Below are 18,134 nucleotides of genomic sequence, written 5' to 3' on the forward strand. Positions count from 1 at the left end.
AAAATAATTAACATTTTATTGAACTTGGTCATTATTTTAACTCAGGCACTGACTTGTCTATGATTACAGTTAGACAGACTATCGCTCAGATACCGACGTATCAATGATTTCAGTTAGTTCGACTGTCGCTCAGGTATCGTTTTGTCTATGATCTCAGTCAGGTCAACTATCACTGAGGTACCAACTTGCCAGTGATTTCATATAGTCTGATACCGACATGCCAATGATTTCAGTTAGTTCGACTGTCGCTCAGGTATCGTTTTGTCTATGATCTCAGTCAGGTCAACTATCACTGAGGTACCAACTTGCCAGTGATTTCATATAGTCTGATACCGACATGCCAATGATTTCAGTTAGTTCGACTGTCGCTCAGGTATCGTTTTGTCTATGATCTCACAGATTCTTTACCAATACAATAATCATGTTTCTGTTGTTTTAGTACACATTATTGATCTTGAATACTAATTTGTAAGGCTATACAAACGCATATGCAGATGTTGATAAGCACCAAGTCGAAGCAGAACCCGAAGTTCCTCACAGAAGAATGTGTTCTCTGTAACTGAAGCCCCACCTGTTTCAGCTGAAGTCTTTAAGACTCCAGCGATGACTTGAGAAACCTACTATAGTATTATTTTAAATACTATTCAATCGTAAAGAAACATTTTTAAATAGCCTATAATAATTTTTTACTCGATATTGTGTTTATTTAATAAAAATAATGAAATTAGTACACTGTTGATAATCCAACAACCAATGTTACAATTCAACCATACATTAAGTCATGTGGGTGACAGATTTGACAGTCTTGCCGGTTCTTTAAAAGTCTTATTAATCTTTGTTATCAGGTAAGAAATGCATTCAGAAAATAAAATTAGAGAAATAATTATAACAATAATTTACAAATATGATTCCAATAAAATAACTTTGATGGCCACTTGAAGGAAAATTGGTTACATATTTTTTTTAAATGAGAGCATCATCATAATATTTTCAGTTACAAACATGCTCATGTCAGAGAAATACACACTGAACTAACCTAAAAGCTAAATTATTTTAAGAATAAAGTAAAAACCTTATAAATTACAATTGAAATAACACTTAAGCAATAATGATATTTGTCTGCAGGACATGTAGAAAACTAAGCTAACATTTTATTAAAGACCTGCACAGAATCCGAAGAAGAGTCTGATGAAGCTACAGAGCATCTCCTGGGAATGCTTGTCCGCTTTCAGCCGTCAGTGAGGGGGAGGGTGAACAATGACTTGCAGAATCATAACTACTCAGCGACAGATCATCATAGTTCTCCACACCACCTGCAAATATTAAAATCTCTTTAGGAAATAATTACGAAAAATACTCCATAGTACTATAGAGCATTCTCTAGAGAAAAACTACTGTTGTTCACAAGAATGGTAGCTCGCTGTATGCAATCTGAAAGAGGAGGGAGAAGCAGTGATTGGCAGAGTTACTCCTACTCAATGATAGACCATTATAGAGTTGTTCATGCCCTCTGTGAATGTGTGCGTGTGTGTGAGAGCATTCATAAAAAAACCAAAAGTGTTGCTTAAGTTTCTATCAGGATCACTAAAATGCTCTGTATCACCAGGAAGGGAAAGGGGAGAAAGAGTAGCCAGTTGATGCACAGTTATGCAATGACAGATAATTTACTTCTAACATGTGTTACAAAATAAGACACATACATAGTTCTTTACTATCTCTATTGTTAGAGTGTTGGGTACAGAGAATCTTTTAAGTATACTTGATGCCTTGGAGAGAAGTGGCTGCCCAAGGTGCAACTATACTACTCAACAGATCCATAACAAAAAAATAAAACATTTGCTTATTCCTTTTCCCTCCCAACCCCTGCCATTCTGGTTTTTGTCTAGGTGATGTAGCTAGGACTTGGCTTAGGGGAGAATAAATCTGATTGAAGAGCACACCACACTAGAGGGGGGGGGGGTTCAGAATAAATCTAAAATCTAAGCAAATTAGATAAGCCCAATTCAAAGTCAAACTTTTAACTGCCGTATTTCTAACAACGGCATATACGGTTATATTTTGTTATTTTTAGGGCTTGTAGGGGAAAGTTCTATCACCCTCTCCGCCCTTAGTTACATCACTGAGTCCTACTAGAAAGGCACAAATGGATTTTCCAGCTTATCCTTCTTCCTGGCTCAGTGTCCATTTACCTACAATGGGACATGCAACATGTGTTTCTGTGTTGTTCCTATCTTTGAGATTGGGTGTCAAGTATATGTATCATGTTTAGACACAACTTTTCTTTTGTCTTGTTTGGCTTTGGTGAGCTTACCCTCATATTTTGTTGCAGGCTTAATCTTGTGTCTGAGTTTATTTGATACCTGAAGAGGAGTACAAGCACTAGTTTCTTAAATGTAGTGTTTTAAGTTTTTTTTTAACATAATAACTGTAAACATCCAAGATTCATTTGTCCTTCCACATCATCTAGTGAGCTTTAAAAGAACGAGATATACATTTGACTGCTGTTTCTTATACATATTTACATGAGTTCAAATTTTAAAATGTACCTATGGACTAGTGTAACTGTTATTTATCCATGTTACAAAAAATTAAGTAACTGATAACTAACAAATAGGTTTACACACCATAAATCATTTCTAAGTTCTTTCCTAACCTCTGAAGGATGACTGCTGAATCAAGCCCTTACTTTGAAAGCATATAGAAAGTTACCTATGTTAGGTTTAGTAACAAAGAAAATACACTATGATATATACCAAATCCGATAAACAGATTTTAATATTTGAGTAAAACAGTACATCGGTGAAATTATAAAGTATACCACATTTACTTAAACAGTATTTTCAAAATAATCCTCACTAAGGTTCAAAAATTTATAGTATTTTTCACAAGTTATTAATTTTTGTTCGATGACGATCGGCCACCTGTGCACTGAGCCAGCCAGATCAACATCTTTTAAGTTTATCATAATACTGAGAGAAACTAATTGTTTTATATACAAGACTAGCTGTTTCCCACGGCTTCGCACGCTTTTCATAAGCTTTTCCCGTGTATGTGCACTTCTAGTTCAAGTCAGTTATATTTCAACGCCGATGTAGAGTTTGCCTTGTTGCCACGATAGAAAATCTGTGTATGTTTATAGCCATTGTACATGCTTTACAGTCCTATAAAGTGGTCTAATACTTAAGGTTTAATCTTAAAAACAAATATACGTCACAACTTAGCGCCTTCAAATAGTGTTTGGCTATTTAACATACGTAACTATCTTGTAATTGCGTTAAGAATGTGCAGGCGCTTTGAAAACACATTTTTGCAGCGCCGCCCGGTGGCGAGTTACATCAATGGGAATAGCATACAGGTATAAACCTTCTCCGTGGAAAAATACATACAAATACAAATTTTTATAATGATCGGTCAAATAGTTCACGATTCCATAAAGGACAAACATTCATTTTCATATATATATATATATAGAAGATGGCCAATTTAAGTGGATTCAGAAAGTCTTTAGTTTCTAAACAACATGAGGTTGAGGGTTGCTTAACAACACAAGACTGAAAGTCAGCATTCTATGCAAATTTTTACTGATTGTTTTGACATTTCAAAGTACACTTTCAAATTTATGGTTATTCTGTTTTGTTATCTACAACAGCAATCCTCCAAAAGACTGTTGCCATGACATTCTGAAGACAAAAATCCTGTTGAATTGAGATTGTATACCTTTGACCACTTTTTTCCAGGAGCGACCCACCTAATCCTTATTTTTCCACCAAAGTTTCATATCCACTTACAATATTGATAAGGTATGCTGGCTCTTCATTATCAAAACAAAGGAAGTCTGCAATAGTGGAAATCTGTTAATTTGTATATTTTTAGGAAGAACTTTTTGGAGCCATAAACAGAACTTAAAATAACCTAACTGATTCTACTAAAAAAGTCCGTAAGTTATCTATCGAACATTGACTTTTTCAAACTTTCTCACTGACCACACATGGCCAATTCGTCCTTTATGGATGTTTGTTAACCCACTTTTAGCAGAATAAACCAAGTCCCACAAAACACCTTCATTTGGTGCATTCATGACCAAAAGAGCAAGTTAAATATTGTTTTACTGTATAATTTTCAATCATAGCATACATATTCAAAGATGTCTGACCTGCCGTATGTGTGAGATAATTTACCCCCTTTTGACCCCAATGTTCGTATAAATACAAAATTCAAACAAAATTATTTCACAAAATAAAAAACAGAATATAAAATATAACAAAATTGACATTTGCTCTACACCACATTGATCAGAAAGAATCAATCAATCATTCTAATACAGTTTTTATGAACTGAAAACTTTATGTAGTATTTGGAGACGACATCTATTTTCATATCAGTAACCCACTTTCATCCATTCTGGTATTGGTATTATATTCTGATGTATGATTTTGTTTCTCGTATTCGTGACTTTGTTCGGGACTTGCATTCTCTGCAGTGACAACGCCTGGACTAGACCCCAAGCAGCTTTTGAGTATGTTTGAACCCTTTTTTCCCTTCTTTTCTTCTTTCTGTTCTTTATTTTTGTATGTACGAATACCTCCCCCACCTGATGAAGAGGATAGATTCCAATCCTCGAAACATTGTGTTATACCTTTTGTAACATTTAACGATGGCAAATGTCCAAAATCCTGTTATCCTATTTGGTGATGTTGCAACTTGCTATACTTCTACAAGTAAATCAACAGTAAATGACAACTAACTATGCTTATGTTTATTGTTCTTATACTCTATTACTTATTATTTTTAGTATTTAGTATACTTTCTGTTTATATTTTGTTTACATCACTATTTTATATTTTAATGATAACACTACTTAGTTTGACTTTTACTAATTGTAACAAAGTTTTCAACTCTAAAGAAATTGTGTAAATTAAAAATCTAATATTTTATCTGTTTACTGATATAAACTAAATTTGGTGTTGTTTATTTTTAACTGCAAATTTGTAATCTGTATTTGTATAAGTGATCATATGCTTACTATTTTTTAAGGGGTGTCAGGTGACTAAAAATTAAAAAAAAAAAATAATTTTCCAGATTATTTTTTTTTAATATTCCCGAATTATTACTGTGTATTTTACTGAAAACTTCATTCATTTATGACCATTACATTTTTAGTTATAAATTTTTGAAGTTGCACTTGCTCAACAAGTTTCGCATGTTCACTCAACTCCCAGCAGTATCACTTGTTATAGTACAGTTGTATTCTTAGTTGCTATAGTTACTTGATTTATCATTTGGTTGCCTTTGCCTGTAATATTCCCAGCTGTTTTCATTTGACATTTGTTCACTGAAGTTTGTCTGTTGCATTTCATATTGCGATTTGCTTACCAACAAGTATTGAATTATTTTTACAGTTCTTTTAGTTCAAAAATGCCTAGAGCAGTCGGTAAAGTATTCAAGAAGTGTAAAAGGGTGTTTATTGGTACACCAAAATGTCATGTAGTTAGACTAGAAGAAGTGGAGGACAGTATAAACAACTCTACTTGTGAAGTTAGTCGTAGGCCCAGCATACCTAATTGTGAACCTAGTATTTCTAGCCCTACGCGTTTTTTTTGCGTTTTCCGGAAGTTAACATTTTTCAGCTTTAATGTACCTTTTCTCAGGAACCACATGAGATATCTGAATGTTTTTTTTTTATTTGTTTAGCTCATTGTCTTCTTTAATTTGTATGGAGAATATTTTTTGCAACTATTTTATTTTATTTTTTAGAGAATTAAAAAACTAATTTACGTGAGATTAAAAAGTCAATTTTTAAAAAAAAATCATAAAAATACCAATATTAACTTAAACAGTAAACCATCCATGTAAATGATAGAGAAAGGAGTAGGCTTTCATTTAAAACAAAAATTAGAATTATGGTATGTGTACTTATTTCAAAAAGGTACATCAAAGACAGACAATTTAACATTGTAAGGATAGGGACACCCGACTCCCCTTAAATGTACCACTCATATAGAAAAAGTTAGACAAGTTTGAAATGTTTTTTGTACAAGTTGTTTTTAGTATAACATATTGTAAGAGTAAAATATTTATCACAGTTATTATTGTACATAATTTAAAATATTTCATGCTGAATAAAAAAAAATTTTAATATTAAAATTTGATGAATAATAATAGAAAAAGATTTTTTTTTTACAAAGGTTAACACAACAAGCAAAACAGTGCTGGGATTTTTAGAAGATACATTGTAGTAAAATCACCTGGATTTTAGCGAGATAATTTTCAAAATATAGTGTGGATGAAAAGGAATTAAGACAATACACCCATACCTTCTGTACATTGAGTAAATTGCAATGGCTGATTGCATTTTATCTGTTTATATATTATCATACAGATTATAGAGGGTGTCTATGAAATCTCCGGAAATATTTTAGGAATTTGTTCTTCGTGTCAAGATAAACAAAAAATGTAATATAAAAATGGGTCAGAAATGCTTAGTTTACCATCTGTCTGAATGTATGTGTGTTTTAGTTTTTATTTCAGAAACCAGTACATATAAAAAAGTCAAATATTTCTTTTGGTCTTTAAAAAAAATATTGCAAGTTTCAACATGGTGGACCATTGAAGTTTTTAAAGCTTAATCCTGTATAAATTAATAACTTATGATATTTTATTATTCTGGAAATGTTTTTATAATCATATTAGTTATTATCGTATTAAGCTTTAAAAACTTTGACCGTCCGCCATATTGTTACTTGAAATTATAGTGTAATATTAATTTTCCCTTGATTTGAGACTGCACATTGATTGAATTGAAAGATAATTATACCACATTTGAGTTTTGTTTGTTATATTCAGGTTTCTGAAACACAAAATAAAAACTTAAATCCCTTACATATAAGCAAGCGATCATCATAAGGGGCATTTGCCAGATATGATCTCATTAATCAAGAAAGAAAGTTAAAGAGTCGAAGGCGATCAGACATCCTAGATCTAACATAAACTATGCCAGCCAGCAATCCGCTGAAGTTCCTTTGATGATTAGGCAGGCAGCTTCTGGGAAACCATTCATTTGGGTTACGGGGAAAGTACGGATGAAAAGCTGAAATTTTAAAGTATTGGCCAAAGGGTACAACCCGGAGTAGAGCCTGCGGCTTATTTGACTTAATACAGAAAACCTCATCAGGCTCAGATACCGGAAAGACATACATATTTATAGCTCTTCTTCGATTCTGTTAATAGTGGTGCAAAGACCACTCTTAGCCATTTGTCTGGTTAGTTCCGACGAACTAATGAAACTTCTGGCGAACTAATGTTCGTCTGGTTAGGAACGAATGAAACTTTAGCCTTCTCACTAGCACATCCCGTATCCACAAAAAAAAGAAAAAAAGTAAAGAATGTCTTATTTTACCAGGCGAAGTTAGGGCTAAGGAGCCCTCTCTAACACTTAACCTGGGGACCAACGGCTTAAAGGTGACTTCCGAACCACCACCAATGGCCGGGCAGGCAGGCTGCTTGCAAGGACAGGATTGCTCAGCGGTCACCCATCCAAGCAGCAGCCACGCTCGACGTTGTTTGATCTGGTTATCTCACGATAACCGCCGTACCCGCTACACTACGCCATTGACAAAAAAAAATCCCACCAGCAAAAAGATTTTTCTTAGACGGTTAGATGGATTCTAACTTCAAGAGACTGAACAATGGCAGATCTGTGATGCCCTTTGATGTCCAGAGCCACAGACGCTGCACTAAAGAAACCATTGTGCATTCCCTGGCCAAAATGCCAAGAAAAAGCATTTTAATAAGGAATTGGGACTTGCAATTCATTATTTCCCATGAACAAGGAATTCCCTATAAGAACGAGTCATAAGCTGATGTTTACTCACCTGCCATTATGCACACTGCCCTTTACTACTCTTTACAACTTTACGATTTAATTCTCTGTTCATCAAGTTGCAGTACAAAATACTCTCAAGGCATGTTGCCTTCAACACAGGAAGAGAGCGATCCCAAAAGAGCTATACACGTGGGGATGGCAGATTGTCTCAACTCCACACAGGTTAACTGTCAGACATAATGGACGTGCACTTCACCTGATCATGAGTGGCTGGCGAGTATCTTATCAGTGTACACAGAAGAGTGTGCATCTCAACTGGAGGAAAACCGCGTTTCAACTGAGGTGTGTGCACGTGATTCGCAAGAGGGGTCACATTTTTATCAGTTCAGTTAAGTTCCCCCTTGTAGTTACAACATGTCAAGTGGCTAGTGTAAACACACACATGCTCCATTGTCAGGAACTGCGAGCCCTCGAGTTTACCGGCCAGTTTAGGTCATACCGGTCTCTGCTGAGCCGCAAGTGGATCCTTCCCAAACTAATATAATGCTAGCACTAGGAAGCGCGAATCAAGCCTCTTGAGTTAGATTCGCCCCTATCCAGTATGGTGCTGGTGTGAGAAAACAGGATTTGTCGTGATTCCACTTGTGACTTGCTTCAGAAGGCTAGTCGGTGGAAAGCGGGGGAAAATTCCTACAAGAGGAGGAATGCACCATATTCACCATACAATAGGGTGCTGGTATCCTGATCACAGGCTGCGTAGAACTATCTCATGGTGCTTTATAATACGCCGGACCGAGGAATTGCAAATGCTCGAATATCAGAAAAAATTTTAGCTTATTTTGAAACTTTACCATTATTAGGTATTAATGAACTGTGAAAATACTTTATGTATATATTAAAACAAAATTTCTTAAATTTTTAAGTGATTTATAGCGTCACGTGTAGGTTAAGTCTAAAGTGTGCTTATTCTAAATTGGATTTTCTGGACTAAGATTGTTGGTATTGCAGAAATGGTGTTCAAAAGCATTAGCATTTTCTGGCATTTTTTAAGTCCATTTTTTGCCAAATTCACCAGTTTTTTTATTTAAAATTGGTTTGCAGGAAATTGGTTGATTCTCTTTCTCTATGTTCACTTAAAGATGGGTAATTTCTTTTCCTTACAATTATTTAGTAAAATTACCTTCTTATTTTCGTTGAGTTGAGTTTGTCAACACACTCGCCATACTCTTGCCTATTTTTCATCTAGTCATTTGCATTGGTCTGAATTACATATAAAAGTTGTGCAGAATGTGAATTAACGTCTACAATAACATCTTTATAGCTATCCTATTAATTACCAATTAGTGCAGTCATTGAAGCATTATTGCTCCGAATTTTTTTACTATGAACCGAATTGCATAAAATTTTGGAATTAGGTTCATCTTACCCTTAACATCAAAAGTGAAAATGATTTGTACTCCGCAACCACCCTGAGGGTGGTTGCCACCCCCTTCTCGGGGGTGATTTTTTGTTTTTCAAAAATAATCTTGGATATCGATAGAAGGCTTAATTTTAAGCAAAAAATCATCTATAAAGTTTTTTGAAAAATCCAATACTTTTCAAATTATTGGCAATTGAAAATTCGCAATTTTTTTCACTTTTTTCATCGGGTTTTTGCAAATATCTCCAAAAATATACGTTTTATCGAAAATTGTTATAAAGATCAAAATTGTAGCAGGTAAAAAAAAATGAACAATTTTGTTTTTTATAAAGTATCTAAGTGCACATATTAAACTAGATATTAAAGATCAAAGCCGTTTTTTATTTTGTCTGAAATTTAATCGATGTGGTCAATGCCATCTAGCGGCGAGCAGATGCATTTTAGGCATTCTAATAAAAAAGGGTTTTGTAGTGCTTGAAATAAGCTTTAAAATGAACACTATTAAAAGTCTTTTGCACGTAAAATAAGTGAGCTGTATTGCAAATAAAAGGAGCATCTAAAGTTTTTTTCTTTTAAATCAATGGGTTTCATAAGTGCCATTTCCACCAAAATTAAAATTAATCGTATTCCGCCTTGAATTAACTTTGAAGATTTGATAGATTTTATCAGTTTGGCTGCTTCAGGACACATATGTTTCAAAAAAGTCACGATTAAAATCTAAAATCAAAATTTTAAAAAAAACCACCTTTTTTCATAATATCTCAAAAAATTAGGACAGATACGTATAAAAGTGTAGGAATTACAAAAATTTAGGTATTTTTCTGACAACCAATTTGGTTTTTTTTGTTTTTTTTTTGTCAAACAAAAATTGACGGAGATATTGATTGTTTAAAGAGCGCGTGGCAGCGCAATCACAGCCTCTCTTAAGCCCTTTAACCCTTCACCGTTTGAGAAAAAGGATTTTTTACTATATATTGCAATAAAGGATGTTGTAGCTCTCTTAAGTACCTTTACAATGGTTTTTTTTTATAAATTGCGATAGCATGAAAATTTGAAGGAGTTATGGTCCAAAAAGTTATCATATTTTTTTCTACTTAGTAACTAAAAGTTTTGGAGTGTGAATATTTGGAGCAATGTGAAAGTACGCAGTATAATAGAGAACCAAAACTATTGTAATGTGTATATATATATATATACATAATATGGCTAATATATTTTGGAGACGTAGGCATGAATACACACCAACGTTCTTATATGTATATATAACACATGTGAGTAAATTTTTTATAATTTGTAAATATTTAATTCAATAAATGGCAATTTTTTACTCTAAATTAAATTATTTTTAAAATATGTAATCATATATATTTACGGTTTTAATTTAGGGGTAGTTTTAAGGGTAGAAAACTTAAGAATATGATAATCATTTTCGAGAGTGTGGAATAATATTTAAATCCTTTTCATTTTATAAAAAAATTTTAACAATTTTTTATCCAAGGGGTAGTTTTCAAGGGTTAAAAGGGGGTTAATAATTTGATAATTATCATAGAGAATATAAAAAATATTTCATACGCTATACTTACATCTTTTTATTTCGTACCAAAGTATTTTTTTGTGATTTTTTCAATTTAGGGGTTGTTTGCAAGGGTTGTAAGATTTTCAAGGGGTTGAAAATTTATTTTAATATGAGGTAATTGTGTTAGAAAAACACTTTACAATTCCACCACTTACTATTAGACATGTTTTCTAGCAATGAAATGGCTCAATGTCAATTTTTCCATTAAGGGGTTGTTTACACCCCTTAAAAAATAATAGGCGGAGTTCAGATCATTTTCACTTTTGAAGTTAAGGGTAATATGAGCCTAATTCCAAAATTTCATGCAAATCGGTTCACAGTAAAAAAATTCGGAGGTAAGACCGTATTTTTCGCTTCAATGGACTGCACTAAATGTGGTTAACAACTGACCACTTAGAAAGTATAAACTGTATTGATACAAACAATTTCCATCACACACCATTGGAATGACTTCACTTTGCGCTGGTATGAAAACTATCAACAAAATATACTTATGTATATTACTGTGCTTATATATAGTGTGTTTGAATACTTGACAAATTTAGCATCATATTTAAATGCTGAATGTAAACTAATTAAAATTGTATGGATTTCAGTCAGATAACTGTCCCTCTCACTATAGGAATAAATTCTTTCCTTTGATCATTGTTCATGAATAGAGAAAACACAATTAAACGAAAACTATTAACTGTTCTTGACAGTTTAATTTATTGTTTTGTTTATAATATATTGTTATACTGTTATCATATAAGCAACTTTGTCAACTTGTAAGAAAAATATTTGTTACTAATTAACACATTAAAACTGAGACCCATAACACTGGATTTGCTAAGTATACTGGCCATTTTTTGTAATTTAACAAAATTATAATCAAACAAATATATTTCTTGAACCTGACATATTATAAAAGGTGAACATGTAATTACATATAAAATATAGCTGTTTATAAACAAGTTTTTATAAAAAAATGTAACAAGCCATGAGCTACAAAAAAATAGTAAATTTTGATTTTTGTAAGAATTTTATTTTTTTATTACCTAATTATTAATAATTTTTTCAATATAACTTGTACATAGAATTAAAGAATACATATTTGAGATAAACTCATTTGAAATAAATGTTTGTAAATTTTTGTTGTATTCACATAAAAATATTTGATCCATTAAAATAGTCTGTGAAAATAAAAAGAAATAACTTAGGTCTTCAAAATCTGGGAGGACTTCCTCAAGAAACTAATCCTCCCTCCAATCATAAACAGCATAATTTTGCTCAGAATCTGACAGCATATCATGTATCACACGCACCAGTTTTTGTCTAAATGGTCGTCTCTCAAATTTACAAAATAAACTAAAAAATAAATACACCAACTTTTACTACATAACTTTATTTATGAATAGTGTTTCAGTTACATCACTCAACAGTTGTGTAACAGTTTAAAACTTTGTAGTAGGCTACTTGAAACTTTATAACAAAACTGTACACTTTGTATAAGTGTAAAGTTGTGTGGAAAATTATCAACAGTAACACTTGTCTTTCAGGTATCAATTGCAATAGTATTAACATTACTCCTGACATTTAAAATTTTTTCATTAACTCTGTCTCAGAAATTAAAGACGGTTTGGGAAATTTCTCTTGTACTGCAAAAGAATGCTTACAAACATTAAACTACCACCAGAAACCTTTGAATGGACAGATGTCAGACCCAATGATATAATCGAATTTGTTAAAAACCTAAGCAACTCTGACAAAAAGACATATACAACATGTCCAATAACGTCTTAAAGAAAACTATTCCAGGTATTGTTGTCCCTCTTACAAAACGTTTTAATCTCTGTTTAAATGAGACCTGTTTCCCTGAATAAGTTAAAATTTCAAGAGTTTTCCATTGTTTAAGATGGGTTCAAAAAATAAACCTGAAAGTTATCGCTCCATCTCTATAGTTCCGGTTGTTGGTAAATTACTTGAAATCCTTGTTTATAAGCAAATTTCTAGTTATTTTGAAATAAACAACCTTCTAAATTCTATGCAATTCGGTTTTAGGACAAATAAATCCACCTTTCAAGCCTTAGATAAATTAGATAGAGATGTCTCACAAGCCTCTGAGGAGAAGGTAATTGCTCAGGCCACTTTATGTGACCTGAGCAGGGCTTTTGATTGTGTTAGACATAAATGATCTTACCATGAAATTATCATATTATGGGTTGGTACCTCTCTCATTTCTAAAATCCTACCAAAACAACAGAAAGCAAAAGGTTTATAACAATGGTAACTGGTCTCAGAAAGTAAATGTCACGTATGTGGCCCCCAGGGATCCATATTAGGTCCTTTGTTATTCTTGGTCTGTATTAATGACTTGCCATCGTCAGTCTCTGCCACAACAATCTGGTACGCAGATGACTCATCATTTTTAAATGTACAGGCAATAGCATTGAGGAACTGAACATTCTACAAAATACTTTATTAGAAGCTTCAAGCTGGTTAAAAAAAAATGGTTTCCATCTAAATGTATCTAAAATTCAAAATATCTTGTTTATGAAAATCTGTTAACTCTTAAAGCAATCTATCTAATCACGCTAAATTCTTGGGAATCTTTACTGACAGAAATTTAAATTGGGATGCCCATATTAATTATCTTTCAACTAAGTTGTTTTGAGTAATTTATCTTCTCAGACGGCTTACATTCTGTGTTAATACAAATTATGTGAGAACTGCTTATTGTGCATTTTTTTCACTCCATTATAAGATATGAACTTGGTAGTGTGGGGCAATGCAAGTAAGATTAATAAAATTCTTATTCTTCAAAAAAAAAAAGACTATAAGAATTATTTATTAACTCACAGCCATTTGAACATTGTAAACCTCTTTTTACTATTTGAAAATTTCAGACCATAATAAACCTATGTCTCTTTAATCTTATGAAATACATCTTTCAAAATGCTCAATTATTAAAGCCTTAGCAGTATACAACACTCCAACAATACCAGGAATAAAAATGCTGCATCTATTACTTTTAATAGATTGAGCAAAATTCTTGAAAGCCATTCTGTTATTGAACTGAGGGTATACCATGTGTTACCCTTAGTCCTAAAGTACAATAAATAAAAATTGTGAATAAATATTACTTATGGCGGTTAAATAACCCATTTTATGCACTAGACGAATTCTTCCGATTAAAAAACATTATATTTTAAATTCCCCAATGCCACTGGCTATATCTGTATATTGTATCTTATGTTTGTGCAATAAAAAAAGATATAGATAATATAAGAGTTATAACTGACTTGGCTATATTTATAATGAAAGCTGTAATGAGACTTTGTCAACGATCTTTTTTAATGGCAATAAAAAAATGTTGATTGATTGATTGAAACATTTTATTTTATACCTGCCCAACTGATTGTAAGTTATACAAGGATATATACATTTAAACAAATAACCTGGGATATGATTTCAAACAACTAAACCTGATTTTATGATAAATCCTTAAACGTATTGTATTGTAAGATACTCCAAGCACTGTTTCCGGCAAACTCAGCAGGACTAAACAGGAAAATTATGAATGCTTCATCTTTAAATGAGCCAATTTATTTTTGAGACAATTTTTAGAGCAAAGCCTTATAACAACAAATATTTTACTGTAGAGCCGCTATGTAAAACACATACATTACTACATAATGTAACGTACTAGATATGAGCCACTTAATTTTGTGGCTGCGACATTATAAAACGGCCTATTACATGTTTCTTTATTAACTATGTGTTTTTTTTTAACTATTACTTCATTTTTAATACATTTTTTTTATAATTTTAATTTGAGTAAAAGTTAAAGTTATAAAATACAGGCATATTTTAAAAACTCAAAAACTTGTTCTTTAACTGCATATTATGGTATTTATAATATTTCAACTTCAAATTCCCCAAAATTAAAATATTATAGAAATTAAATACACTTTTAAAATGTTGCTAACACTTTTATACAATATGAGTATTCTTAAATATACAAGCACACACAAGAGTGATTAAGCTTAAAATTCCTGTAGTCCACAAACAAAGCTATTCAATTTTATTAAATTATTCGGAAAGATAATAACAATTTATTATTTAACAGACAAAAATACTAAACTGTTATAGTTATTCTGATGAAAACAACAATAGCCCACCAATAAAATACAGTATTTAGCTGACATCAAAAAATATATTTAGTCTTGAAATTTGACTTCCTATCACTCTTTATCAAACACACACTTCCTAACCAACACAATATAATCTTCCACAGTTGCCACAAATAAATAAGTTAATTCTAATCCATCTAAACAACTTTTTATGATTTATTGTACAATACTTTTGTATTTTTTATTGGATTTTAAACAATATATCACAGTAGTTTTGTTTGAGTTAAAACAAAATACATCAGTTTTATATTATGTACAAGGTGATGTGGATGAAAACAGCACTAAATCAAACAAAGCTCTTACTGAAATTACTAATTATGCCCTACTTACGATATACCACAAAATGATATACTTATTTAGAGTTTAAAAAATTAAATTATTCAATGTTGAAAAAGATTACAATGCCACAAATTGAGTCCAATATTTTAAAATAACTTTGGTGAACATTGTGCTGTTTTCATGAAAAAAGTTAAAATAATCAAAAGAATCACAATTAGAAGAAAAACACTAACACCTATCAACTAAACACCTAATACATCACATTCAAAAGAAAAACAAAGGCAGCATGGTAGAAGAAATTCTGGTGGTCTAAAACATACTAAACATATTTCATAAACGATCTATTTCTCTTTATTCAACAGTTTCAAAAAGCTCAAGTTAAAATAAGTAAAAAATTATAATCTACTAATGGCCTGCATTAGATGTGTACCAGTTAGTCACTTGAATGCACTAATACAATAATTACTATTACGTTTGTTTTCATGTGTTTGTAAATTTTTTGGAAATATCCCATAGAAGTTGCCCAGTTCAAAAAATAAATAATCCTTAGACAAAATCATTTAACCCTTTACAGTTTTTTTTCTGTTTTTTACTAAGACAGGTTTTGTACAGTTCAGATATATACCGTTTTATTAAAAATAATTGTTTTTATTGCCTTTATTCAAACTTTTGTTATTTTTAGCTATTGTAGCCAAAAAATTGTTTTTGTTTAGATTGGATTTCTTGAAATTTAAATGAAACCAATCATATATTTGTGCATAAGATATTTCCATAGTACAATAAACATTAAAAATAAAAGCATAAAATAATCCAGGACAATGAAATGCAGCAACAATACACGGTAGCGGTCTGCACTGTGTGACTACAGCAGCTTACTCATTAAGGTGCTAACACTCATTACAGAGGATCATAGAAGTGCTGACATCTAGTACAGTATGCTAGAACTACTTGCGTAACACATAGTTGTCATAGAAATGCTTATTGCGTGATATTTCGGCAGACAAGAAAATAAAACAGGAACAATATAACAATGCGTAAAATTATGTCAGTAGCAAAGTTTTATGAAATCGTTATTAATTTAATCTATATATATAAAAATGAATGTTTGTATGTTTGTCCTTTATGGAATCGTGAACTATTGGACCGATCATGATGAAAATTTGTACGTATATGTATTTTTCCACGGAGAAGGTTTATAAGCTATGCCCATCCCTTTCCCGATTCAGGATTCCGCCCCACTGGTTACAGAAATACCCATAAGAAATGCATTGCAGCAAACATATGTTAACGTCTTTTCAAATTTTTAATCAGCTGTTCTTTGTAAACATATATTACACTTATAGTTTTAAAGCATAGAGTAAGCTTAAGAGAAACGACAAATTTTGTTTAAACTGTTTTTGCAATCACTGTTAAACATAGACTTTACTATCCAGATAATACAATTCAAATTTGACGTAAAAATTCACCTTTAACTGCAATATTTATTTAATATAAACCATGCTCATGCTTGATCAGAAGAGTAATGCAGATATCATAATTACTATCTTACGTTGGCTACAAATATAAAGAATGTTATAAAATCAACCTTAGTTGTTTTTTTTGACAGAAGTATGGTTCTCAAAACTCCGTGTGTACATATTCTCTCGATCGAGACAACAAAGCAAGCTCAATCGTGGCATCGGAGATACAACTAATTTAATCTAAAATTTATTATAGTAAAAAAAAAAATTTACTAAGTAATATAAGGGACTTCGGTTCTTAAGATTTGCGTGCGAAGCCGTGGGTAACAGCTAGATAGAGGCAGGAATATGGTACATACCTTCATAATACGCCCAAGAGGCTCACGATGGAACGACTATCAATTATCTCAGCAATGTTTAGAATGTGATAGAAAAAGAATAAGTGAATATAGTGTACTGTTTTCAACGGGAAATTGCGTGCGAAGCCGCGGGCAACTTTTGCAAAAAATTATTGAAATGCGCAGCAAAGCGCGCCGGGCCCGCTAGTATTACATAAAAAACCGTGAAGATGTTAAGACTTGTTAAGTTATTACAAGTCCTCTATGAATAGATATGTATTTACTTAATTTGTCACATTAGACACAATAAATTATAAAAGCTATAAAATCAGAAACGATTCTTGATACTAATAACCCTAATTTTTTAACTAAGGACACATTTTTCATGGAGAGAAATAGCGCATATTTTAGACCACCATATACATAAACCCCAAAAACTTAAGTAGAAGTAGAACACACTTAAAACTAATGAGAGTTAGCACTTGGTTCATATTTTTGGTTTTTACAACGTTTTTGGTGTAGTTAGTTTAGTTTAAATACTTGTCTAAGAGAGCTTCCCTACCCTTAGAATATTTTAACACAGGCTTAAGCTATGCTGTGGCCGTAGCCCCTATGTACTACATTAATACCTACACAATTCAACTAATTAGTACTAATATAGAAAGTAAAACAACATGTTTAACATTATTTGACACAAATGTTCCTACAGAGAAAATTGCAAACTATCAAGTTTTATTGTTTAAACCAACTAATTATTTTACTACCGATAAAAAATCATTAAAGAAGTTTACTACAGTGTCAACACAGTGTTTCCACTTGCAACAATTATCTTATTTTAACACCTTAAACTAAGCTACTGATTTCTGTTTTCTAAATTTGAAACGTTAGGCCTATGTAAAGTAGGATTTTGGATTTAATGTAGTTTGTTACATTAATACTACCAGAAAAATCTTAAAAATTTCAAAAGTATTCTCATTCAAAAAAATATTCATTGGATTTGTATTAATATTTTGTAATTTGCGATTTTTAGTTACAAAAACAACAGTATTTTATTGTGATCAAATATT

At 31.8% G+C, this 18,134-nt stretch overlaps 1 protein-coding gene across 1 annotated transcript in view; it reads right to left on the bottom strand.

The window, feature by feature from the left end:
* Positions 1 to 626: 626 nt before the first annotated feature.
* Positions 627 to 18,134, bottom strand: part of LOC124362025 (breast carcinoma-amplified sequence 3 homolog) — a 77,582-nt gene continuing 60,074 nt past the window's right edge. Inside the window, exon 15 of the mRNA XM_046816175.1 lies at positions 627 to 1,313. Coding sequence (XP_046672131.1) covers positions 1,195 to 1,313 — 119 coding nt within the window. The 3' untranslated portion in view covers positions 627 to 1,194. The remainder of the gene's footprint in view (positions 1,314 to 18,134) is intronic.

This window comes from Homalodisca vitripennis, chromosome 5, assembly GCF_021130785.1.
Source record: "Homalodisca vitripennis isolate AUS2020 chromosome 5, UT_GWSS_2.1, whole genome shotgun sequence".
NCBI lineage: Eukaryota > Metazoa > Arthropoda > Insecta > Hemiptera > Cicadellidae > Homalodisca > Homalodisca vitripennis.